Below are 24,007 nucleotides of genomic sequence, written 5' to 3'. Positions count from 1 at the left end.
AATCAATTAGGTACTTTCCAATAAGTATATCCTCCTGAGACCCAGTATTTTCATTTGTGTCCACTGTTGTGTCCATTTTGTCTGTCCAAGACATAATCGCACGCAAACACGGGACGTCACTGGAAAGGCCAAAATGTCCTCAACTGAGCACACTGGGACTTAGCTTGGTAGCTCAAATGAGTCAAAAGATCAAAAAACAAATGTCCCCTACAGGGGACACAAAATAATAGACTTGATCTGAGGATTTACGTCATTTTATATCAGAATTATGATAACCTGGCTATTCATTTATGTCCACTGTTGCGCCGTTTGTCTCAGTAAGTTAACTGAATCCCACCCAAACACGTGACGTCACCGGAAAGGCCAAAATGTCCTCTACTGAGCACACCAGGACTTAGTAGAGTAGCGCGAATAAGTCATGGAGACAAGTGAAATCAGCAGTGGCTCTTGCTATGAGCCCTGAGGGACACCAGTTGAAAATTGAATTGAATTGATGTGACGACGTTGTTCCCGAAGCAACGGGCAGCCTATCAAAAATTCCCATGCGCGGCGAAACAGGACAAGGTTGAAAAACTACAAAATGAAAGTCAACGTGCATCCAAATCTTTGTTTGCTCAAACTTTATTTTCTGAACAAGCGCAATTAATATCTACTTCACTTGCACGTCAAACCAATCCAACAGCTGCCCGCTTTAATCATCTTGGCATTCAAATAAAAACGCATAGAGAAAAAAGTCTGTTTGATATATCTACCTTTCACATTTTTTCTTTCTTTTTTTTTTTTTTTTTTTATAGACGCATGCATACATTTGTGTGCAAATTTGTCTTTGTGCAAAATCAAGCAGTGACTGACCGTAACAGTAAACGCTCAAGGGCCACATTGGGGTTTGGATTCATCAATATTGTTTTTTTTTCCCAGGTTGCCAAGCGGCCATTCCCGGCTCAGTTCACTTGCGCAAGTCCCGCCCGTCCCGCCTCGTTCATCCAATCGCGTTCGGATGCCTTGGAAAACCCTCGCTATAGTGAATGAATGACTAACGATGAAAAAAACCTCACTGTTCCGTGTAGTGCCTTTTTTTTACATTTTACAATCAAGCGATTAGCCAATTATGAAATGACATTCATCATGTGTTTCCATTAATACGTGTATTTTTTTCAAATATGTAACGATTTATTGTAAATCGCTGATTTCATTAGTTTATGTGCAATATTATGTGAACTGTATTGCATGCAGTTCCCCAAACGCACGTGTAAACTTTGCATTTTAGTCTCAGTGTTTCTGGTTTGCACGCGCTTCAACCTGAGTTAAGGAGACGGGTTACTGTCAACGTGAAGCGCCGCGCCCCTCCCGAGTGGGTCTTTGGCCACGCCCCCGGGGGAGGGCGCGCCGGGCCACCTCAGTTCTCGGCGAGAAGCTCTCGCAAGCGAGGCTTGGGTCTGCGGCAGTCCTGGCTGGAGGCCCGGCGCTGCAGGGGCGCGGCCCCGTAGAAGGGCGAGGGCGGGGCCGGCCCGGGGGGCTGGGCGAGCGGCTTGGGGGCCCCCGCGGCGCCGCGGGACGCCGTCCGACTGCAACTGAGCGAGCGGCGCTCCTCGAGACCCGGGCCCGGCGCCGCCGACTCCAGCTGGGCCTCGCACAGGTCCAGGAGGGCGGCCGCCTGCTCCCGGGGGGTCTGCGACTTGAATCTGCGCGCCGCCAGGAACAGGAAGGCCTCCACGAAGGCCTGGAGGCCCATGCCTGCCAAGCAAAGGAAACCAGAATACTCAAAATAGCGCACTTTCCCAAGTATACCGCCCGCCCTTAATTTTAAGGTCAAATAGTTTTGAGCCGGGCCCGGGGCAGGCGGGCATCCTTCTTCTACCTGCTTCCCGAGTGTCGGGAAAAGGGCCGGCCCAGCGCCGCGCGATGTCAATGTAGAGGATGTCCACGGAGGCCATGGTGAAGTTGCCGCTGCTCAGCTTGCAGTTCCTGTGCACAATGAAAAAAAAAAGCTAAGATTCTGGAAAAAAAAAAAATACAAAAATATATCACACTCATTCATTGCCATAGACGGCTTTTGACGTCAAAGGTCCATGTTTATAGTGCAATGAAATTAGTTTTGTAACATTTCACATTAACATCAGTGAACCTTCAAAAAAAAAAAACACGTTCTAAGACATTTTAGCTTAGTTTAAGGCGGCCATTTTGGCCTAGTCGTGCTCGCAAGAAATTTTAAAATTATGGCCCCAAAGTTATTTTTCATTAGGGGAATGGAATTTGGTGGGAATGGCTTAGGAGAAAAAAAAAAGGGAAATAATGAGTCCGCCGTTTAGGTTCAAAATAGCTCTAATCTTATTTTGTAATGTTAAGTCGTTTGATAGAAAAACACGATATAAATGATTCATTAACTCATTCAATGCCAAGGACGTATTTTCACGTTCATTTTAAGAGTCCAGACATTTACATTTGAAATTTAAAGTTAAAATAAATTTAAAAAAAAACAGCTATTGCAGGTTTTTATACCCCTATGTTAACAATAACAATAAAAGGAGGTTTTTCAATCGGGATGGGGGGATAGTATTTGATGCTACGCAACTTCACTGATGTAAACTCACCAGTAGATGGCATCAGTGCTCCATCCTGTGGCTCTTAAAATGCCAAAAATTCTCTTTTTGGAGAGGCACCGAAGCTCCCGAGCGGCGCTCCGCCTACCTGATGAAGGTCCTGAAGGCGGTGGGTCCCAGGCGCATGTTGCCTTTGACGCCGAGGAAGCGGACGAAGAGGGCGGCGATGCGCTCCACCAGCCGAAAGTGCTTGAACTGCCGGCTGTACTTGGGGTACACCTGCTTGAGGCACGGCGAGGCCATGCCGTCGGCGCGCTTCCGGACCGGCCCGTCGCCCGCCGCCGCCTCCTCCGTGCCCGTCGTCCTCCGCTGGAAACTTGGCAGAGCCATGGCAAGAAACGTTTTAGACGCGGGGAGGCTACCGGCCGAAATATCGCACTTGTGGAATGCGGATGAGGACGCGGAATCCACTTGTTTATATCCGTCATGGGGCGGCCATTTTGCTACATGTCGGCGGCTAAAAATAACGCGGGTGTGGCTCGGGGCGAAGGTAATGACCAATCGCCGGGTTTTGGGGAGCAGTCGTGTGACAGTCACAAGCTGAGCCGCGATTGGTCGTTACCTGAAGCCGGAGCAAAAACAAAACAAGTGTCAAAATGGCCGCTCTCCAAGATGCGTAAAAGCAAGATATGTTCTTACAACATTCCTTTTTATGAAAAAAACAAAAATGTTGTAATTTATTTTATTTAATTGTTCACAAAATATTTTTATCGTGCTTTTTTTTGGGGGAAAAAAAATCCCCAAAGAAAACAAGTTACGACCTTAGCTATACTTTTATAGAAGGGGAAGTTACATTTTTTAGACACATTGGAAAGACTTAAAACGTTTAAAAGACCAAATAAAAACATTCAAATGTAGGTGGCGTTTTACTTAAAATAAAATTCACTCTTTATTAATTTAAAAAAAATTAGAATTTTGTGTAATTTTTGTCATTTAATTCAGCTGACTTTCTAGGGGTGGCTTAATTTTTAATTTGTTGATTTTAGAGATTGATTTTACATTTGTTTGTTTCTTTTAGAAAACATTTACTCAACAAGTTCCTTTTTCGGAATACTTTTGAAGCGAAAAAAAGCGTTTTTTTTTTAACAAAAGCTAAATTTCCTACACTTCTGCCATTTTTTTCCCCCGAACTGCACACATTTTATTTTTTATAGGAACGCGTGAGTAGCGATACCGATAGTATCGTGGCGATACCTGACCTTAAGTGAAGATATGGGTACTTGCTTGGGCCGATAATAGTAGCCAGTTTTTTGGAGGGAAATTCGGCGAATTAAAAGTACTCGTGCTGGTGGTACTTAGTATCCGAGTAATGGAAAGTTGAGAACTTGAAAAAGCGGTCTTCAACATCCCCATTATTGTGTTGTCCATATATGATGGCTGGAATAATTTTGCCGTTATAACAGTTATAACTACTCAAAATAAACGTTCTATGATAAGAGTAAAAATGTTGAGAACTCGTGAGAACATCCGAGAGAAAAGTAGCTCAGCGGGACGTACGAGGTGGCTCTCTTGAGTCTGGGGTCCACCAGGCGCAAGGTGTCCCTGATCACGCCCACTTTCACCTCCTCGTCCACCGGACTGGGGACGCATTCAAACACGCCCGGCTCCACCTGGGACGCAAAGGCGGCAGGTTGGGACGCGCCCAGGAGGGAGCCGCGCCTTCCGTACCTCCTGCTCGTGATCGATGCGCATGCTCGGGTTGGCGTTGACCTCCAGGAGGACGGGCTTCAGGTTCTTCATCAGCAGTATGTCGAAACCTAAGATCTGAAAAAAAAATTGAACGTTTTGCATTCCACGATGGTTAAACGTGCAAGATTTCACGTGAATCACATTAAAAACAAAACAAAAACAAACAAGTATATCTTTGGAAATGCATTTGAAGCAAACAAGGATTTCTATTTTGGAAAAACACTGCCACCTACTGGTGCTTTCCACGTATTGCTGGAATAGACAAAAGTCATTTTAAAAACTATTTTTTCTTCTGAATAAAACTGAATTTACTGATGAAAAATAAAAGTTTTAGAGGAGTTTTTTGGCGGGGGAAAACATTTTATTCATAAAAAGATGCATTGACGTGAAGGAAATCATTTTAAAATCGGGATTGAAAAGAATAGTTGCAATTATTGCGGAAAAAAACAGTAAAAGACAAATATGAACGATTTTTTTAAGAGAGAAATCAGTTTAACTAGAATTTCTTTAGAACAATGTCTTTTTTTCATTTTTTGAGAAAATAGGTGATTAAAAAGTGATATTTTTTACCACAGTAATGCCTTTTTGTATTGTAAAAAAACTGTATAAATGGAATGTATACATTGAGATATCCAGATTATTATTATTGATGGAAAACTTAAATGTTTTTAAGAATACCGTACATGCCATTTATGTGTTTTATTGAGAGGAGATTTTTTTGGACAATTTCTTTTGCATTTTTTATGGAATCGTTTGGTGTTTTTATTTATTATTTTTTTGCAGCTTTTCAGATAAAAACGAATTATTTGCTACGGTCATCAGGGATTAATTTGTGAAGTGAGAACCAAAAAAAAAAAAAAAAAATTGAAAAGAAAAAGGCAAGCCTGGGTAAACGTTTTGATTTGATGATCGGGAGTGTTTCAATAATCATCAGAAGAAAAAAAAACAAAAAACGGGACATCTAAAAAACACATTTGCTTCAATTTCGATAGAAACGAGCAAAAGCATCCCAAGTCCCACGTATTTACCGATCGATGAGATGACTTTCGCAAAAAACCGAACGGCAAACGAAAGGCAACGCACGTTTTCCATCGGCTGACGTCTACTATTTTCTAGCACGGCTTAGGGGGAATTCCTTCAAGTTTGGCGGGGGGGCGGGGCGGCGGTTCGGGACCTGGAAGCAGGAGGGTCCGGGCTTCCCGGGCGGGATGTCGGCCTGGTGGTAGACTTTGAGCTGGGGCAGCACGGCCACCACGGTCTTGATGACCAGCGCGATGATGTCGGACCACACCCTCTTGACGTCCACGCCCTTGGCGGCCAGCCGGCGCAGCACGCTGGAGAAGGTGCGCTTGCTGCCCGTGCTCTGGCTCTCCGAGTGCACGAAGTTGCCGCTGTGCACGTTGAGCGAGTAGTTGGTCAGGTGCATGAAGACGTGGCCCAGGTTCTTCTGGCTCGGCTCCTGGCGGGCAAGCGTTAACGTTTGAAGGGCGTCCCAAGAATTCGGAATTGAAAGTCCGCCTCCTTCGGAATCTAAATTGTACATTTTGAAGAATACTAAAAACTAAATTTAAAGGAGTACGTTTGGAGGGATTGTTAAAGGGACAGTGTGTAATATTTTCACCCTTTTTCATTAAAAAGGAATGACATGATTGTAAATCTCAAAAACTTACAAATAAATGTGTTCTTAAAGACCAACAGTAGGTTTTAAATATAATCATTGGTCTAAATGATATTACATTGGAGGTGGCACTTCTCTGGAGGCGGCCATGTTTGTTATAGTCATGGACAATGGTAAATGCAGCACCTCCTGCTGTCCGGAGTGAAAAACAGCCAAAATCTTACACACTGTCCCTTTAAATGTGTTAGCAATGTGTTTGAGAAGAAAATGTTTAGCTTTGAAAAAATGATCATTTTTTGACAGGAAATTCCAATTTTGCCCCCACTCCCAAATTGAAAAGAAGCAAAGGTACAAAATATCCTAAAATTTGAAAAGTAAAACATGTATTTTCACAATTTTGTGAAATTTTCATTCACGAAATGAACCATGTTTTGACAGTGATAACATTTGAAAAGACAAAAACATTTTTATACTTAATTTTTTTCCCCGTTGTAATTTTTTTTCTTACCCTGAAAAAATGTATATTTTCATGAAACAATATTTTTTAATCCAATTTAAAAAAAAAAAAAACTCCTGCATTTTGAGGTTTTTTTTTTTTCCCTCTTAAGAGTGTTTTTCCTCAACCAAAAATAGCAATTTTATGAATTTTACTTTCGGGATGAAAACAAGTAATGGAGAAAGTCCTCATTTGAAGCCAAACGAAGCATCGCAAACTCTGAAGTTTTTCTTCAGAGTTTGCGAAACGTTTGAAGGCATATTCAGCGCCAGCGATGCGCAAGCGGCGGGCGCGTCACCTGGTAGGGTTCGGTGCAGAAGCGCGTCAGGCCCTCCTTGGCGATGTAGATCTCCAGCGGCTCCAGCGACTTGAGCAGCACGTAGAGGCGGATGTCGAACTTGAGCTTGTCCACCAGCAGCGGCTTGCGGATGTACTCCTGCACCACGGCCTGCCGGGGCTGCGCGCCCGCCGCCGCCGACGACCTCAGCTCGCCGGGGTCGCGGATGAGGTAGATGCCTTCGCCCTGAGAGCCGCCGTCGGGCTTGACGATGAAGGTGGGGTTGAGCGCGGCGTCGTTCTCCTTCACCGCGCGAAGCTGGCCCGGGACAAAAAAAAAAATCGGCGCTAAAAATCGCCCCGATTGGGCGAGCGGGGAACGGCCCCTCCCTTTCTTTTTCTTTTGACCCGACTCTTTGTTTTTTTTAAACGGACATTTGTTTTTTCAAAAAAAAAAAACAATCAAGACCATATTTGGAGTTTTTTTTTTTTTTTTTTTTTAACTGTTGGGTCGGCGCTTTTTGGGTAAAAGGAAAAGCATACAAAGTTGGATTGGTTCCGTTGTGAACCTTTTTTGGTACTTAAAAATAACCCAAATCAGGGCACAAGGGGAGCCAACTAAGATTTTTAAAATATACTTTTGAAATGATTTTTTTTTTCACTTAAAAAGCTGTTGGGTCAAAAAAATCCCAAATCAGGCCAAAGTTGAACATTTTATTCATTTTAAGCCACGTTTAAGCCATTTTTTCATTTTACCACTAACGTTGGTTCAGTCCAATTTTTACTTGATTTTTTTTTTAACCGTATGCTTTAGAGTACATTTTATTATCCAACAGTTTGTTTTTCTTCCACACATTAAGATACAAGGTCAAACATGACGCAAATCAGTTCAAAAGGGGGCAAACCAACTTTTTTAGTTATTCATTTTACCCTATAAAATAAGGTCAGTCCCTTTTTATCCATTTTTGTTTGTGTTATTATTTTTATTGAACTATTTGTTCACGCGTTTTTACTTTTTTTAATCCGGAAGTCGGGTCAATCGATTTTTTTTTTTCATCCTAAATAAATGTGTCCCTTGACTTTTTGGGCCCACCTGCGCGGAGAACTGCTGGTACTCATCGGGCAGGATCCAGGACTGCGGGTAGAAGTCGTACTCGGTGGGAAACAGCTCCTGCATAATGCGCACCGCTCGACTCAGGTTGGCCTTGCGCGACATTTCTTGCATTCCTGCCGTGTGCGGGCCAGAATTAGGATGGACGCGCGCTTGGGTGCGGGGACGCTCTTAAAAAAAAAAAAAAACCCGAAGAAAGCCAACAAAGTACCCGGGAACTTGTTGACCTGGCCTGACGTGATGTTGTCGTTGTCGTGGAAGGAGACGCCGTGCCAGTAGATGTCACATGGCGCTCGTCTGCTCGCGGGAATCTGCGGGGACCAATCGGGATGGGGGGGGGGGGGGGGGGTCGGGAGAGTCGAGAAGGAAACATATGAACGTCCGCCCCCGGGAGCGGCGGGATTAGGCGCTTGGCTTGTTCTCTTGGAGGGATAATCTCGATTAACTGCGGCTAGGCCACGTAACGAGGCCTTGAGCTGTGAAAGTGACGCGACAAAAAGATCGGGGAAGATCCGCGCGGCTTCGAAGTGACGCCGCTCCAGGAGCACCTTAATCCTAACCGCCCCCCACCGCCCCAGGAGCACCTTAATCCTAACCGCCCCCCACCGCCCCAGGAGCACCTTAATCCTAACCGCCCCCCACCGCCCCAGGAGCACCTTAATCCTAACCATCCCCCTCCGCTAAAAAAAAAAAAAAAAAAAAAAAAAAAAAACTACAGCTTTGTTCTAATTTGTTGATTAAAAAAAGGATAAGATTTAGCATTGGTGCCCCAGCACCCAAAAAAAAACCCAGCTTTGTTCTGTTAATTTGTTGCTAACAAACAATGATGAAATCTTGCACTGGTGCGGCATATCAAGATGAAATCCGGCACCTTCTCAATAATATTATAAAATATTTTCCTTAAGTATTTACAAACATTATTTGCTTATTATGCGCGCACGCAGATAAAAACGCCTTGAAGAGCCCCTAATACGACTGGAGCAATTGGCAACTCCCTTACAGGGAGGTGAGCTTTTGCACCGGGTCAGCCAAGTAAACAGCAACGTTTCATCTGTTAGCTTCTACGTTTTACTGGCACGAGCCAGCTGGCCTTTAGCTCATGCTGGATGATCCCTTATAGAATTAGAGAGCAGCATCCCATTAGTGAGTCAGCATGCAAGTGTGTGCGAGAGGGAGGGCTGGCGCCACGGGAAAAATCCTCAAGCGCCGTTTCACTTTTGGGGGAATCCATTCGAAAAGAAGGGTTACCATACCGCTTTTTTTCACGCCCATACCAGCACCATTGCTTAACTCTTGAGAAGTCAGCGGTCGCCGAAGTGGATACCAAGACCACAAGTACTTTTGATGTGCAAAATTTCCCGCCAAAACAGACATGGCATTTCCCTTAAAATTTCACGAAATTCATGGCGATTTTCTAGTCTTATCACGTTATTTCAAGTTTGCGATGGTAAAACTGATCCAAGACAGATGATACTAGTGTTGGCTCCTTTCGCAACACCCGATACCTTGAAATAAGGCCAGGTATCCACCTGATACTGATCCTTGGTATCGGTACTTGCCCAACCATAAATACAAGTACTCAATTCTCGAGCAGTCCCTGATACCGATACCGCTACTGATAACAAGTATTAATATCGGGTCGCTACCTACCTTTATAAGTATTGGTACTCGTGATGGCAGCCGATACTATTTTCGGGCCCTCTCTTAGAGCAGTTTTACAATAGTGAACTAGAAATGATAAATTAGGAAACTAGAAACTAGTCTGGTATCAGATTGAAATTAGTCTGGTATCACGTATTTGCTTATCCCTGAATTAACAATTGTATATTTTTGATAGTACAATATAATATACGCATCACGCATATTATATTACACGCATAACGTATATTATAATAGACGCATAACGTATATTATACATGCATAAACATATAATTACGATACGTTGCTGCTCTCATTTCTGCTGTTGTCATGACAACAATCACCTGATAGAAGAGTTACAGACTACTGGATTAAACGAACTTTCAGCTAATCATTTCCCCTGTTTGAGAGTGCCATATGCACCATTAAAAAAAAAAAAAAAAAATATATATATATATCTAATGACACCTGGCCAGGCGTGCGAATGCGCGCAATCGGGAAGAAGTAACGGAGCAACAGGTAACGTTTGCGATGAGGCCCGAGTACCGTTTCACATGGCGGGTTCGATGCGGGGCCACGACCACAATGGCCGATAACGGAGTAAGCAGAACAGACTCAATTAGCAGCTCAATGAATATTTAACGAGCGCTGGCAATCGGGTCGCGAGTAATCCGCAAGTTGTCAACACCTTTGTGCCCGAAACTCAGCAGGATACCATTAAGTGATTCAAAAAAAAGGGCGTCCAGCTGCCTGTTCGGCAGGTGGTGTACTGCAAGGCTCACAGCTAGAAACCTCGCTTTTTTCCCCCCAAATACAACAAATGTTCCATACAGAAAACTGCATAAATTATTTAGAGATATTTCCAATATTCTGACAGTTTTTTTCCAACAAAGAGCTATCATTCCTCCCAATGAGTCGTTTTTTTTTTTCTTGCAGGTAGTCACTCCCACTTCTAGTTGACCAGGTACATATTTATACATTTTCCTTATTTTTTTATTTTTTTTTGCAAGGTGGCGTAGTGAAGAGTCGGGAAAAAAGTTGAACCTGAATTCTTAAGACATTAAAAGACGTCCTTGGCGTTGAATGATTTAACTCATTCCGAGCCAACCGTTTTCGGACTCTCCGTTACCCCGCCATGCGAAGAAAAACAATTAGGAAAACATATAAGTATGTACCTTGGGTCTGGTCTGTGTAGATTCTTAAGACATTAACTCGTTCAATGCCAAGGACGTTTTTTATTGTCTTAAATATCTAGACAATCAACCCCAGATACATCTATATACATTTTCCTTATATATATATATATATATATATATATATATATTTTTTTTTTTTTTATTTTTTTTTTTTTTTTTTTGCATCATGAGGTAAGTCTGAAAATGGTTGCCACAGAATGGGTTTTCACTTTCACTGCCAAGGACGTATTTTAATGTCTTAAAAATCTAGACATTCAATCCCAGATACATATTTATATGTTTTCATTATTATTACTTTTTTTGCATGATGGGGTAATGGGGAGTCTGAAAATGTTAGTCAGAGACTGAATTATGAAAATACGAATTATGAAATACGAAATTTTGCACTGGAAACAAGATTTTTTTTCAAGACAAACTTTCTTCCCATCAGATTTCTATCTTTTAGCTTTGGGGAGAATTCAGTTTCCTCGCTACATCGCGGTTCCGTTACTGCGGATTCACTCTATAGCGTTTTTTTTTTATTTATGATCATAACTTTTTCTATCGCAGATATACATCATTATTTTTCTCAGCCCGTTAGAGCTCAAATCATGACAAGTGTGCACTTTTTTTCGTCTTTCTCACGAACCTCTTTCCACTTGAGCTGCTTGATGCTGATCTTGAGTCCCTCCAGGGAGGTTTTGGCTTTGGAAGTGTCCACCGTCACCGGCCTCCTCTTCCTGCAGACTTTGCCTCCGTCCTCCTGGGCGTGGACGCCCGCCGAGCAGTTGCCGTTCGCCTCCCACTTGACCCCCGCCACTTTGCCGTTGCCCAGCTGCTTGCGATTCTCCGCGACCTCCGCCGCTTCCGTCCCCGGGGCGCGGCCTTCGGAGGCGGGCACCGGGATGACGGGCACCCCGAAAGAGTCGAGCAGCACCGGGGAAATGGGCACCGAGCACTCGTCGTCGTCCCCGCTGTCGGCATCGGGCAGCTGCGCCATGCCGCAGTAAAACACGTTCATGATGCTCGACTCAAGCGGGCCGGGCGCTCTCGTACCGCCGACACGTCCAGTAATAATCCGACACCGGCGGAGCGTAACGTCTCCCGCATTGCTGTCTCTTCCGGAGCGGCCGTAAATCGATGTTTTGTTTTGTTTTTTTTCGCGGGGTGGGAGCAGGAGGGCGGGGGGGTCAGCTAAGTGCCCGGCGCCGAAACATCCCCGGGCTAGCCAGATAGCATGCTAGCTAATGCTAACAATTAAGTGGATAAAGTTCCATGCGTGACACCTGCTGTCGGTTAGCCAAGGGGGGGGGGTCTGCTAACGCTAACCTGGTCGGGTACCGAGAGGTTAAATCCGTCGGTGGAGGCCCACGCTCCGTGGCTCCGACCCGCACCGGGGCCGCTAAGGCGAGGAGCAGTAGCCGGGCGGCTGGTCAGCCGGCAGCCGCAAGAAGTCCGGGCTCCATCTGTTCGTGTGTGTCTGTGAGGAGGGGGCGGTGCTGCGTTCAGGGATCCTCGTTAATACCGTCATCATTTCCGCACTTGGGTTGCGGACGTTTGCTCTCGCTTACGTCATGCTGTCACAGAGCTCTAATCATGTTTCTGTCAGTTTCATATATATCTATCGAATTGTGTCTATTCCCTTCTCGGCGAGTGTGTCGCGCAGAAAATCATTCCAAATTTTTGTTCCGACATTTCCGACAGTATGTGAAAGCAATACAAGGCTGGTCAAAACATGATCGTGCTCATATAAATAAATAATAACAAATACTAGGAGCAGATAGTTCCCAAAAAGGTTGCATCAGATAATTTGCGTTCAGGTCCACCTTGGAAATTAGAAACGTCAAAACAATTACAATTTTGGGAGGTAATTGAGAAAAGCCCATCTTGTTGAGCGTAAAAAGATGTTTCCCAAATATTTTTAGAAAAATACGTGGGGGAAAAAAGTCCATAAATGTTCTCGTAAGAGGCCAAAAATGTATTCTATCTTGATTAATAGTATATAAAAAATAAATAAAATAATAATAATTAGTAAATGTTTTAAAAAAAAAATAAGTCACGGAAATATGTAAATAGACATTTTTTTTGACAAAACAGTTCGTTATTTTAGTAAACAAATGTTCAATTTCTACTGAAAGAGAGGGAAGGCACACTGGGTCTTAAAATAGCTAAATAAAACTTTAATAATAGGTTTTGTTGCAAATGTACATACATTGCACGGCCACATTTGGACAACACAAGTTTCTCTGTACATTATTGTTTTGTCACGTTTTGCCGCCAAAAGGGAAAACAACCCAAATAAAAACAAACTTATAAACAGAACAGAATTCAACAAATACTTTCAACATACTTACAAAAAGTATTTTTTTCTACAGGTTCATAGAAAACATACAACATATTTTGCTGTATTTATAGCTGATTCATCTTGGAGATCCTCCTGACTGTAAACTCGGCGGTGTTAGCTTAGCGTAGCCTAGCATAGTGGGGGAGAAACCGGTTCATTAAAATCCAAACAGCAACACAAATCCTAAAGTTTTGTTTTTTTTTTGAAAGAGACTGTGCAACTTTTTGGGTCACAGAGCAACCCCCCCCCAAAAAAAAATTTTAATAAAAATAAAAGCAATGGTTTTAGACTTAAAAAACAAACAAACTCACAAGTAGGTAAAAGCCCAAAATGGTCAATTTATCTCGAACGTAGTACAAAAATCTTGTAATCACTTTGAACTACGTAATATATTTAAAAAAAAAGACATAAACAAAGAGGTAAAAAGCTGCACGGCCTCTTGTCTTGACATTTGCGTATATTTTCAGGTTATACAAAAAAACAACGGCAGTCCTAGCGCTCCCTTTTCTTTTGTTATTGAAAACAACCAAGCTTCCACCAGCCACGTAACGTAAAAGTGCATAGACGTTTGCGCCATGAGAAAGCCACGATTGTGCTCGCCGATCTCAAGAATGCGTATCCCCCGCCACCCCCCCAAAAAAAACAAAAAAACGTCTAGTTTTGGCGAGCCAAAGCGGTACACTGCTAGCTTTGCTAGCTCGTATTTACAACACCCAGGATGACGATACAGCAGAGTTTGATCGCGAGGTAACGAGATTTAAAAAAAACAACAACAAAAACAAACTAAATTTAGGTGAAAATAGCGTAGATGTTTTTTTTTAATGCAAATGTTATGTTTTTTACAACTCACGAACACTAACCAGCGATTCCTAGCCAATTATCCGATTTGACTTTCTTGGTCCGAACGTTGTTGATTATTGCCCAGAAATAATTTGTGGTCTCATCTTTTGTATGTGTCTTCAACGGGCCATTGGTCGTCCTCCCAATTGGTAAAAACTAGCGTAGCTACTGCCGCTAAAATATTAGTGGCGGGCGTAGTAATGAGACATATTGGGGAGGACGTAAAAGTTTTGCGCTAAGTTCTGAAAGAATCTTTTGTCATTTCTAACATAATCTTTAGCTTCAAGGTAGGGCTCATTTACTTTAAAAAATAGGAAGGTAAATCAGTTTTCAGGTAGAGGTAAGATGTTGATTTTACGGCAGGGGCAAAAAAAACAAGTTTGATTTTGGTGTACCGAAAACACGTACAGGGTTGCGAGATAAGGGTGGAAGTATTTTGCGGAATCTGGTTTTTGGGTAGGGTGAAGGGTTTGCTTTTAGGGAGGGTCTCTAGGAAGGACTTTAGTAGTCGGATTACTAGTAGGGTAGGTGTGGAGTCTTCTCGGACTGGGGTGGTAGAGTTCAGGGTCTGTGGTTTTGGATAAGGACTTTGGGTTTTGGTGGGTTTACAGTCAAACTTGGAAAGGAGATTCTGCTTTGATCAAGTCACATTTGGATTTTTAAGTCTGGCTACGATTAGGATGTGTTGAGGGTCTGTGTTTGGGGAGGTTTTAGTCCTCGGCCATGGTAGATTAGGGTGTGGTTTGGGATTTGGCGGCGTATGAGTGAAGTTCAGGATCGAACCTGGTCTAGACTGGGTTAGGTCTCGCATTGAGAAGCCAACATTTTGGGATTTCAAGTTAGGTTGGTTGTAAAACCGTGTGGGGGGGATTTGTGTTATACAGAAGCTAAACTTTGGGGTTTGAAAGTATACTAGGAGGATTTAAGGGTTTAGATTGTCAGGCTGGATTTAGGGAAGATCCGACAACTTGGGAAGAGTAAGACTTCGCTTTATCCAAGTCCCATTTTGGATTTACAAGTCATAGTTAAGGTCTTAGGGGTAAGACTGGCTCGGGTTCCGCGACGGGTACGCTACATCGGAGACGGAATGTAGTGCTACAGTTTTAGGTTCGGGTTTCGGAGGATTCGGTTCTGCAGGTGCTAATAGCGGCGGGGTTTTAAAGGATTAGCTTTTCAGGACATTTTTCAAGAAATATCCGACCGCCCGGAAAAAAAGAAGCCTCCGTTTCGGACAGACACGAAAGGAATGATCCGTTCCTCGGTTGTCCGTCCAGTCCAGTGTTTATAGCTTGCCCACGAGCACAAGACCCAACCCGGTGCAAGAAAGCCTACACGCTCTCGTCAGTTTAGAAGCATCAAAAATAAAACTCCTAAATACACGTCTGCTTTTACCGTCGACATTATCAAATATAGCCATGTGCGTATACGTGCGTATACGATAGAAGCCCGAAAAAAGGAACAGCATACATCTCTAATAAATTGCATCAATATAGTATCACATAAATCTCATTTACTTACATATTACGTATACGTTTGTACAAGCTCTATTCTTTACAAATCCACAGTAGAGAATTGTGCCTTTTTTTTTCTTTTTCTTAAAACTTTTTGCAGAAATCGGGAGCTGTGGAATCGTCCTAAGCTTAAGGCGTTGCATGTACCAATAGCTTTCACAAAGTGCACTACTAAGGGGGTCCGAGCGGGGCTGCGAGGGGGGGGGGGGGGGGGGGGCGGGAAAGGGGCGGGGGGGGCGACCACGGCCCCGCCCGATGGCTGAAAGTAGAGGTCGTTTCGGATGTCAAATCGTCAGGGGTTTTCGCTTCTATTCGGTTCTTTCCAAACGCGGGTTGGAAGCTAAAGCGCTAGCGAAGCGTCCTCCGCCGATTCGTAAGGGGGTCGTCGAGAAAGACGTAGTGGTTCGTCCCCGGATGTCAAATTGTCTTTTTTTTTTTGTACACGAGCGTTCGTATGTACAACCTCCGATCCCGCCCGAGCCCGATCCGGCCAAGCTCCGCATTTGAAGATGGCCTCTTGGCAATGGGGTCCAGACCGTCCCTCTCTGCAGGCGGGGAAACGGATCATCCGCCTTCGAGGAAAGTATCCGCAGTCGATCCCGTTGTTATTTTTATTTTTTTGGGGGTCTAACAGTTGCTGCTGTTGCGGAACTCCCCGTTCTCGGTGATCTGTAGCTTGGTGGGATTGGTGGGCGAGATTCCGTTGCGGGACTGCGTGCTATAGCGCTCCTTCAGCTGCGTCAGGGCGCTCATCAGGCGAGCGTTGGCGGCGTCCAAGGACGCGATACGCTTTTCCTGCATATACAAGCGGAAAAGGTTTTCAGAGATGTTATTAGTTTTTTTTTAGGGTTGTTTGTGTGGAGGGCTTGTCGAGAGGAAGACTTACAAGAAAGTATTGTTACGTTCAATCCCAAAGACGTGTTTTTACGTTTTTTGTTTTGTTTTGTTTTGAGAGTCCAGGCATCCAATCCAAGGTACATATTTATAATTTTTACATTTTTCTTCAAGTGTTTATCTATAGGAGGGTCTAAAAATGGCTGGTATTAAATTATTTAAGTACAAGGTAATCAAGAACCAAAGTAATCAATTAGTATTTTTGATTTTTTACCTAATTTCAAAAACGGCAAACAAAAATTCCCTATTCATTCTCAATGAGAAATTCAACATAGGAAACCGCAACAAATGGTGAACGCTTTAAACGCTTGACGGTTCCATTTTGATCATTTCAACTTCCTGTTATGTTGTGGGTCAAAATGAGCCTATCGAAAGTTAATGTTGAATGTAATTTCTAAGTACAAGTCCTCCATTTTCATTTAAAATGGCCTTGTATTATTTACCGAAATTTGAGCAACTTTTTTTGCTAAATAAGTCAAATCCGGGTCAAAATGACCCATGAATATTACTGCTGTTTTTGAGGGGGACAAGATTTGTTATTAAGACAGATTACACATACGTTTCTGAAACTTTTGGATAGTTGAATGACCCCGGGTCAAATTGACCCAGGATGTTATTCCTATTCCAGAAAAACAAACATAACATTAGGTATTGTCTTTGTTCCTTTTCTGAGACTTTTGAATAAATGCACACACCTCCGGGTCATATTGACCCAGAGATAATGTTGCTGTTCCTGAGAAATGAACGTAAATCATTGTTAAAACAAAATACTGGATTTGGATTTTACACATTTCTGACAAGTTTGGGTATGATCATCGTGTGGTAAAATGAGGCCCGGAATCAAGAATTTCTACAACCGATTCGCATGAACTCTAGCATAGCAACCGTCGCTACGCGAGGAAACTTTTTCATACCTGCGCATCGATGATCTTCTGTTTGGAGTCCACCACCGCCTGCATGTCCGAGTGATCTTTCTTCAGCTCCTCCTCCACCGACATCAACCTGGACCACGCGCACGGCGTCAAGACGGAAATGGGAACCGGGCCTCGCCTCTCGCCTTGCCGCTTACCTGCTGATGATGCTCTTCATTTGGAGGTCCTTGTCGTCCTGCTGCCGGCGCAGGCGCTCCTCCGACTCCTCCAGCCGGGCCTGGTACTCCATCAGGACCTTCTGGGCCTGCTCATCCTGGCCTTTTAGACGGGCCTCGTACTCCTCCAGTTTCTGCACCGAGGCCCGCAGCTTCTCTTGCAGCAGCGCGATCTCCTGCTGGTACTGCACCGATTCGGGGGGGGGGAACTACATTAATTCGTGGACGTGAGCTTTACACGTTTTGTTAGATTTCCTTTCGGTGACATATTTTGGACCCCCAAGTTACAATTTGTGGGACCCAGGTTTGAGAACCACAATATAACGTGCCATACATTCGCTAATGAATAAGAGTACTAGCGCCACCTGTAGTTGCAGTACATGTTTTACTTCCAGGACAAGATAACTCATTCAATCCCAGAGACGTATTTATACGTCTTTAAGGAGTCCTTCATTCCGAGTTACTTATTCACAACAGTGGTCCTCAACCTGATTACCGCCATAAACAGGTCATCGCTTTTTTTTTTTTTTTTTTTTTTGCAAGGGTGGGGCGGTGCTCCTTCAAATAATATACAGATATGACACAAAACTAATACTTTTGGTCACTTTTCAAACTAAAAGATTTTTCCAGGAAAAAAAAATCGCGGTAAAGCAGGATTTGAAAAGGTGCAAGGTTGATGCAGTATTTTGTTTTTGTGTTTTTTGCTGACAAAAAAAGCGGACACACACATAAGCTGCTTAGCAAATGTAGACAAAAAGACACACATGCGCACACTTTGTCCACTCGTACAGGAAGCGCTTGTATTGCAGTTTGATAGAATAAAAATTCAAATAAAAAGGACTTCCTTTTCCTTAAAACTACCATGTGCAGAAAGGTGTTTCAATAAAAGCTGTGTACGTTTTTTTTTTTTTTAAACAACCATGTACAGTAAGGCGTCTCAAAACAAAAAAAAAAAGAACCACGTGTACATACAGTAAGGCGTTAAAAAAAACGCAAAAAGACGATGTTTCTTCTTTTAGATGATCATATCTAGTAAGGCTTTGAAAAGATTACAGCAAGGTAATTTTTTATGTATAGTAGGACATAAAAAAAAGACTAGTAAGGTGAGGTGTTTAAAATAAAAGACTATGTATAACGTGATAATTTTTAGTGTGTAGCAAGGCATAGTAAGGAATATTTTTATATGTAGTAAGGTGTTTTAAAAAATACTATATACAATAAATTTTAGGGCAATGTATGTATAGTAAGGCATTTAAGATGTTTTTTGAAACAACCATTTATGGTAAGGCATTTACAAAGCAGGACTTGCTTTTTTTTGGTAAGGTGTTTAAAAAAATAGTGTGGTGTTTTTTGTATTTATATTTTTATTTTTTAGGTATTTTTTTAGTACTTTTTTAAGGTGTAAAAAATACAAATGAAAAAAAACCATGTATATACACTAAGGCATTTAAAAAAAGATCAAGTTTCTGCTTTTAATGACTTTGCGTTGACTTTGCTTCCCTTTTAAAAAAAAAAGATGTATAGTAAGGCATTTACAAAAAGGACATTCTTTATACCGAGCGTGTGTAATGTAGTTAGGCGTTTGAAAAAAATAACATTTTTTTTTATTCACATGTTAAATTTTTTAGGCATTTATTATTATTTTTCTTTTATTTTTTGACGCACATTTTAAGGCGTTAAAAACACAAATAAAAACAACCACGTATATACAGTAAGGCATTTAAATTAAAGACCATGTTTCTACTTTAAATGATTTAGCATTTTATGTCCTTTTTTGTATAGTGTATAGTAAGGTGTTTAAAAAGGGGACTTTTGTTCAGTACAGTATATATATATATATATATATATATATATATATATATATATATATATATATATATATAAATGGAAAAAACAAGGAAGGCGGGGTCGCAACGGGGGCGGAGGAAGGCGAAAAGGAGGTAAGGCAGGTTACCTTCTGCACCTGCGTCAGATCCTCTCTGTGCCTCAGTGAGTCGTGCTCCATGGCCTCATGGTCTAAATACTGCACATTCATATTCAAAAGCCACGCTGCCGTGCGGTCCAGCGCACTGGGGTTCACGGGGGAGGGGGCCTAGTGGGAACCAACACACACACACACACAACACACGCACATGAGCGGAGTGCACGAGAGGGCGGGGGGTGCGGGGGTGGGGGTGAGGGGTGCAAACTCAAGCACAGGTACGACATAAAGAAGCCCGCGCGGGACACAGAAAGCGGGTGGAATGGACGCACATTCGTCAGCGGCGCCGGACATTTTAAAGCCATGATGGTGAGTTGAGGAGCTTCATTTGCTTTGCTGTCATCCAGTAGGGGGCGAGGGTAGGACTTAGAAACTTAAGTTTGAGAAAAGTGGCTCTTTGCCGCCATCTTGTGGCAGCTGGCTAGCAAAAGAAGTCATCTCGGTTCAACTAAAAAGTGATTTGCTTCAATTTTGCTAAATCTCAGTGACAAGGAACTACATAGAAGTGAGGTGAGGAACTTATTTAACAAAAGTGTCTGGGTCACCATTTTGTATTGTCTTCATTATCTTGAAATGAGTAGCTTTGATTGGACAAAAAAAATGTGCTTTTACTTGACTTAGTCACACATAACGTTTTTTTTTTTTCAAACGCTCCTACATTTAAAGGATAAGTCAAATTGAATCAAAGAAGTTGTTTACAGTTTACAATATTCCTAATAAATATTGCATACACCCGTTTTTAATCAATCTCAGGCGTCAGACTGAGAATGACGCCACAAATATCTCACCTTTAAAAGTAAATCAATAAACCGAATGCTAACGCTAACTAACCAAACTGAAATCAAGAATTCAAAACACATAAAATAAAAAAAATCTGCTTATAAAACTTATTAAACGTAGATTATTGAAAAACAAAAGTCTAAACAAAAGCCGACTGCAATACCCACGCTAGCCGTTAGCCGCCTCGTGCGAGGACGTCTGTTTCCTGTCACCTTGTGCTCACGTGAGCGTGAACATGAATAATAAGAGTAAAGGCCCGCCCACTTTGGAAACAAATTCAATCTCCTTTGTAGCGCTAAGCTAGCGCTAGCCCGGCGCCGGGCCCCCGTACCTGTTTATGCTGCGCCCGCTGCTTGGTCTCCGGACTGTCCCCCTTGGACGAGGACGACTGCTGCCGCAAACGGGCGCCGCCCATGGGCCAGTCGGGCGACGAGGTCACGGCGGCGCCGCCCGAGCCGGGCCGGCCGTAGGCGGCGCTGTTGAGCAGATTGGGCGGCGTGCGTCCCCGCGTCACGCTCTGCGGCGGAGGAGGCTGGTCTATCCGGCGCTGGGGGCCGGCGCTGTTCTGCCGGGGGACGGCGGGCTGATGCTGCGCCTCGGTGAGGGACAGCTGCCGGCGGGCGAACTCGCCCGAGCGGCGGGTGTACTCGTCCCCGCCGCCGCCGTGGTTGGGGAAGGGGAGCTTCCCCCCGGGCGGGACGTCCTCGTTGTTGCTGTGGGAGCTGACCGAGCTGTGGCACTCGGAGCCCGAGTCCGTCAGGCCTCGGGGGGACACCGGAAGGCAGGTGGCCATCTGGGAAAAACGCAACGGCGGTAAGTCGAGGCGCGAGGAGACAAAAGCATAAATTTAAGCCTGGCGCTATGGAATATTCGCTATTTGGATAAGCGGCTATAGAAAATGGACGGACGGATGTCAATAAGACATACAGTATTAATTAAAAAAAGCTTAGTTTGTTAAAAAGTAGGAACGGCAACTGTATCATGAGTCACAGTTGCCTTTGAAAAGTCATCCGACTGTTCTTGCCAGCCTATATGGAGCAGGGGAGTGCCGTTAGCCGCCAATGCTGCTAGCATCTATCGCTTCTCGCCACTGCTAGCTAAACTTGGAACCGCGCTAATTGCAGTCAACAGGGAGCTGATGTCAACATATTTTAAAGCATCCACGATTAGCGAAATTAGCGTCTTATTTCAGAACTCGTGATTTTTTTGGTTACCTGGTAGACGGGGTTCTGGAAGGACAGCGGGGCGAGTAGCTGGGCAGGCCGACCCGGGGCGCTTTCCGTGCCCGGGGTGGTCGGGGTCTGGCCGGGCCGCCTGACGCCGGGACCCCCGGGGATGTTGCACTGCGGCGCCCTGGCCGACCAGCCCGCCGCCGAGGCGTCGATCTGGGCGTCCGAGGGGCCGGGACTGGGGCCGCCGCCTTCCAGACCGCGCGGGTCTTGCAGGTCCACCATGGACAGACTCTTGGTGCCGTTGGCCATGCCCAAGTCGGGCTCGTTGGTCTCGGAGTAACTGGAGCTGCGGGCCGGGGAGGGCTGGATCCCTGAGCTCCTCGTCACGAAGAATAAGTCCTTGTTCTCGGGGGTGGGGGACGGGAGCCGAGTGAAGTCAACCAATCTGAGGGGGGGGACATATGTGTCCGTATTAACTCCTTCAACCCCAAAGACGGACTTTTACGTTCATTGTATTGAGAGTCCCGATTTTCAATTCCGGGTACTTTTTTTTTTTTAACTCATTCAGTACCAGCCTAAATTAGACCCTTCAAAAGCCAAATACAGGAAAATACCCCGTGAGGTCGTTGTCGATGACCATCTTCTGCAGTCCCGAGGAGATGCTGCAGCCGGCTTCGGCGGGCGACGAGCCCGACCGTTCCGGCGACCCCGCCGGCGGCACGTGGATGCCCGACGGGTTGCTCAGCGCCGAGCTCACCTCCCGCAGGATCCTTGGCAGAGGTCCCAGCTTGGAGGCGGCGCTCTTCCAAGGAAGGAAACGCAATTCGTTAGGAAGAAGCGCCTTCCAACCCCGTCGGTGCCATTGACGAACATAGACGTCAAAGATCCATTTGCGCCGAGATCCGACGACCCAACTTGGGATTTTTTTTTAATCTTTTTTGTGCGTGATATCAAAGGAACAGCATGACTTCCATGATTGGCTTAGCCTGGTCTCCCATAATGCAAAAGTTGCCAAAAGTCATTTTAATGTATGACATCATAAATATTTCTATTTCAATTTCATAAATACATGAATGTACAGCGTGGTTACTTTTGCTTTTATCGCATTTTCACAATTTTTGTACATAAAGAAGGCTTAGGCCCCTCCCTCCAAAAAAAAATAATCTATAGATAGGGCCGATGCCACTGAACTTTTTGAGGGGTTGAAAGTAAATATATATTTATAAATGAATATGTCATGACCCTTTCAAAGTCAGCCAACGGCACTAAATTACTTTCTCTTCCAATTTGCTCTTAATTAGAAAATAAAGATGACCTGTTCCTGTCAGCGTATTTAAAAGCATTCCATTAGATTTGCTGATACCCGCAGAAACTGTGACCAACCCAAAACAATGAACCTCTGGACTATTCACATCGGGGATTTGCAATTTTGTGCGAATAGCACCATCTGCTGTTGACTAAATGTGTCACCAAAATGCCTTCAGGCATACATAGCGAATGTTACGAGACCAAACCCGGGAAAAAAAAAAAAAAATAACAGGTGCGCTGCAATCTTGAGATAAAAACAAACAGCCACGGGTAAAGACATGTAAGGACAAAAAAATGTAAACAAGCTAGCAGAGCTGCACCCATGAGTTAGCATACGAATGATCAATAATCCAAAAATCAAATGCAGCTTAAGGCTCTGGTGAGGACGGAATTACAAAACCACTCCGACCGACCCATGCCTGAATTATTGATTTTTTTTTTTTCTTCCCCAACAGATGGAGCACTTTATCTAATGATTAGCAGCTTGCCCGTTTGCTTCCCCCCAAAACATGATTACGACCTCCCCGGGCTTTTCGCGGCGCTCCGTGTCTCTGCGCTGTTTATGTAACGCCGTCATAAATTATTGATGGACGCCTCGATAAACATTCCGATGTATTCAGAGCACGATTGGAGGGAGCCACTTGCTTAGCAGCGGCGCTAAATTATCCAACAGTTTTCTTTTTCAAACGCAGAAGTACAAATTGAAAAAATAAAAGCGTAATTAGCCATCCGATGGTTAATAATTTTTGCTGAGATATTGTTAGGAAACATGAGTATGCCACAGCGATGATGCTAATGCTCTGACCTACTTAGCTGTCAATAGTAGCGAATGAGTTAATAAAGCAAAAAAGTTCTGGGTCGATTTGACCCAGTCAATTTGACTGGCAGTAATTCGATCAGCTCATTCACTGCCAGTCCAATTAAAATGGATTTTTGAGTCAAACGACTGTCACTAGAAGTGCAGGAATTTATGACGCAGTAATATTCTGGGTCAATTTGACCCGGTCAATTTGACTAGAAGTGAATAAATTAGCGAACGTTCTGCCAATTGAATTAAATTTGATATTTGACTTCAACGGCTGTCACTAGCCAGATATGAGTTAAAAAGGCAAAAACAATCTGGGTCAATTTGACCCGATCACTTTGACAGGAAGGGAATTAATCAATCAACTGCCAATCCAATTAAAATTATTTTTGGATTCAACAGCTGCCAATAGCAGAGCATGAGTTAATAAGGCAATAATGTTCTGGGTCAATTTGACCCGTTCACTTTGACTGGCAGTAAATCGATCAGCTCATTCACTGCCAGTCCAATTAAAATGGATTTTTGACAAATACAGCTTTCAACAGCAGAGAATGAATTAATAAAGCAATTAGATTCTGGGTCATTTTGACCCAGTCAACTTGTCTAACAATGAATAAATGAATCTATTCACTGACAATCCAATCGAAAAGTGATTTTTGACCATACAGCTGTCAATAGTAGC

General features: G+C 43.7%; 2 protein-coding genes across 8 annotated transcripts in view; both read right to left on the bottom strand.

The window, feature by feature from the left end:
* Positions 1–603: 603 nt before the first annotated feature.
* Positions 604–12,094, bottom strand: ttll11 (tubulin tyrosine ligase-like family, member 11). Its single transcript, XM_088434547.1, has 10 exons — positions 11,253–12,094; positions 8,002–8,101; positions 7,773–7,906; positions 6,702–6,998; positions 5,464–5,748; positions 4,269–4,364; positions 4,098–4,210; positions 2,689–2,916; positions 1,859–1,965; positions 604–1,734 (listed from the first exon to the last, which is right to left on the bottom strand). Exons 1-10 carry the CDS (start codon positions 11,622–11,624, stop codon positions 1,397–1,399), a joined length of 2,070 nt encoding a protein of 689 aa, XP_088290673.1. The 5' UTR covers positions 11,625–12,094; the 3' UTR covers positions 604–1,396.
* Positions 12,095–15,783: 3,689 nt separating this feature from the next.
* dab2ipb (DAB2 interacting protein b) overlaps positions 15,784–24,007 on the bottom strand; it is a 77,117-nt gene continuing 68,893 nt past the window's right edge. For 6 of the 7 annotated variants that reach the window (XM_088434540.1, XM_088434542.1, XM_088434543.1 and 3 more), the window contains 7 exons: positions 21,827–22,014; positions 21,255–21,657; positions 20,372–20,833; positions 19,234–19,371; positions 17,262–17,464; positions 17,107–17,194; positions 15,784–16,093 (listed from right to left, as the gene is read on the bottom strand). In XM_088434540.1, coding sequence (XP_088290666.1) covers positions 15,926–16,093; positions 17,107–17,194; positions 17,262–17,464; positions 19,234–19,371; positions 20,372–20,833; positions 21,255–21,657; positions 21,827–22,014 — 1,650 coding nt within the window. In that variant the 3' untranslated portion in view covers positions 15,784–15,925. The remainder of the gene's footprint in view (positions 16,094–17,106; positions 17,195–17,261; positions 17,465–19,233; positions 19,372–20,371; positions 20,834–21,254; positions 21,658–21,826; positions 22,015–24,007) is intronic. The other variant, XM_088434541.1, reaches the window with a different exon arrangement.

This window comes from Hippichthys cyanospilos, chromosome 15 (genome assembly GCF_059441005.1).
Source record: "Hippichthys cyanospilos isolate Australia breed blue-spotted pipefish chromosome 15, RoL_Hcya_1.0, whole genome shotgun sequence".
Lineage (NCBI taxonomy): Eukaryota > Metazoa > Chordata > Actinopteri > Syngnathiformes > Syngnathidae > Hippichthys > Hippichthys cyanospilos.
The sequence above is the reverse complement of the archived record's forward strand: the minus strand, read 5'-3'. Positions and strand labels throughout refer to the sequence as shown.

What these genes read in the sequence shown, in the direction of transcription:
- ttll11 (XM_088434547.1), bottom strand. Translation starts at nt 11,624, where the DNA reads ATGAACGTGTTTTACTGCGGCATGGCGCAGCTGCCCGATGCCGACAGC. An exon ending in CCAGGTCAACAAGTTCCCGG is followed by an intron (nt 7,907 to 8,001) that starts GTACTTTGTTGG and finishes CGCACACGGCAG; the next exon opens with GAATGCAAGAAATGTCGCGC. An exon ending in AGACTCAAGAGAGCCACCTC is followed by an intron (nt 2,917 to 4,097) that starts GTACGTCCCGCT and finishes GGCTCTGCCAAG; the next exon opens with TTTCCAGCGGAGGACGACGG.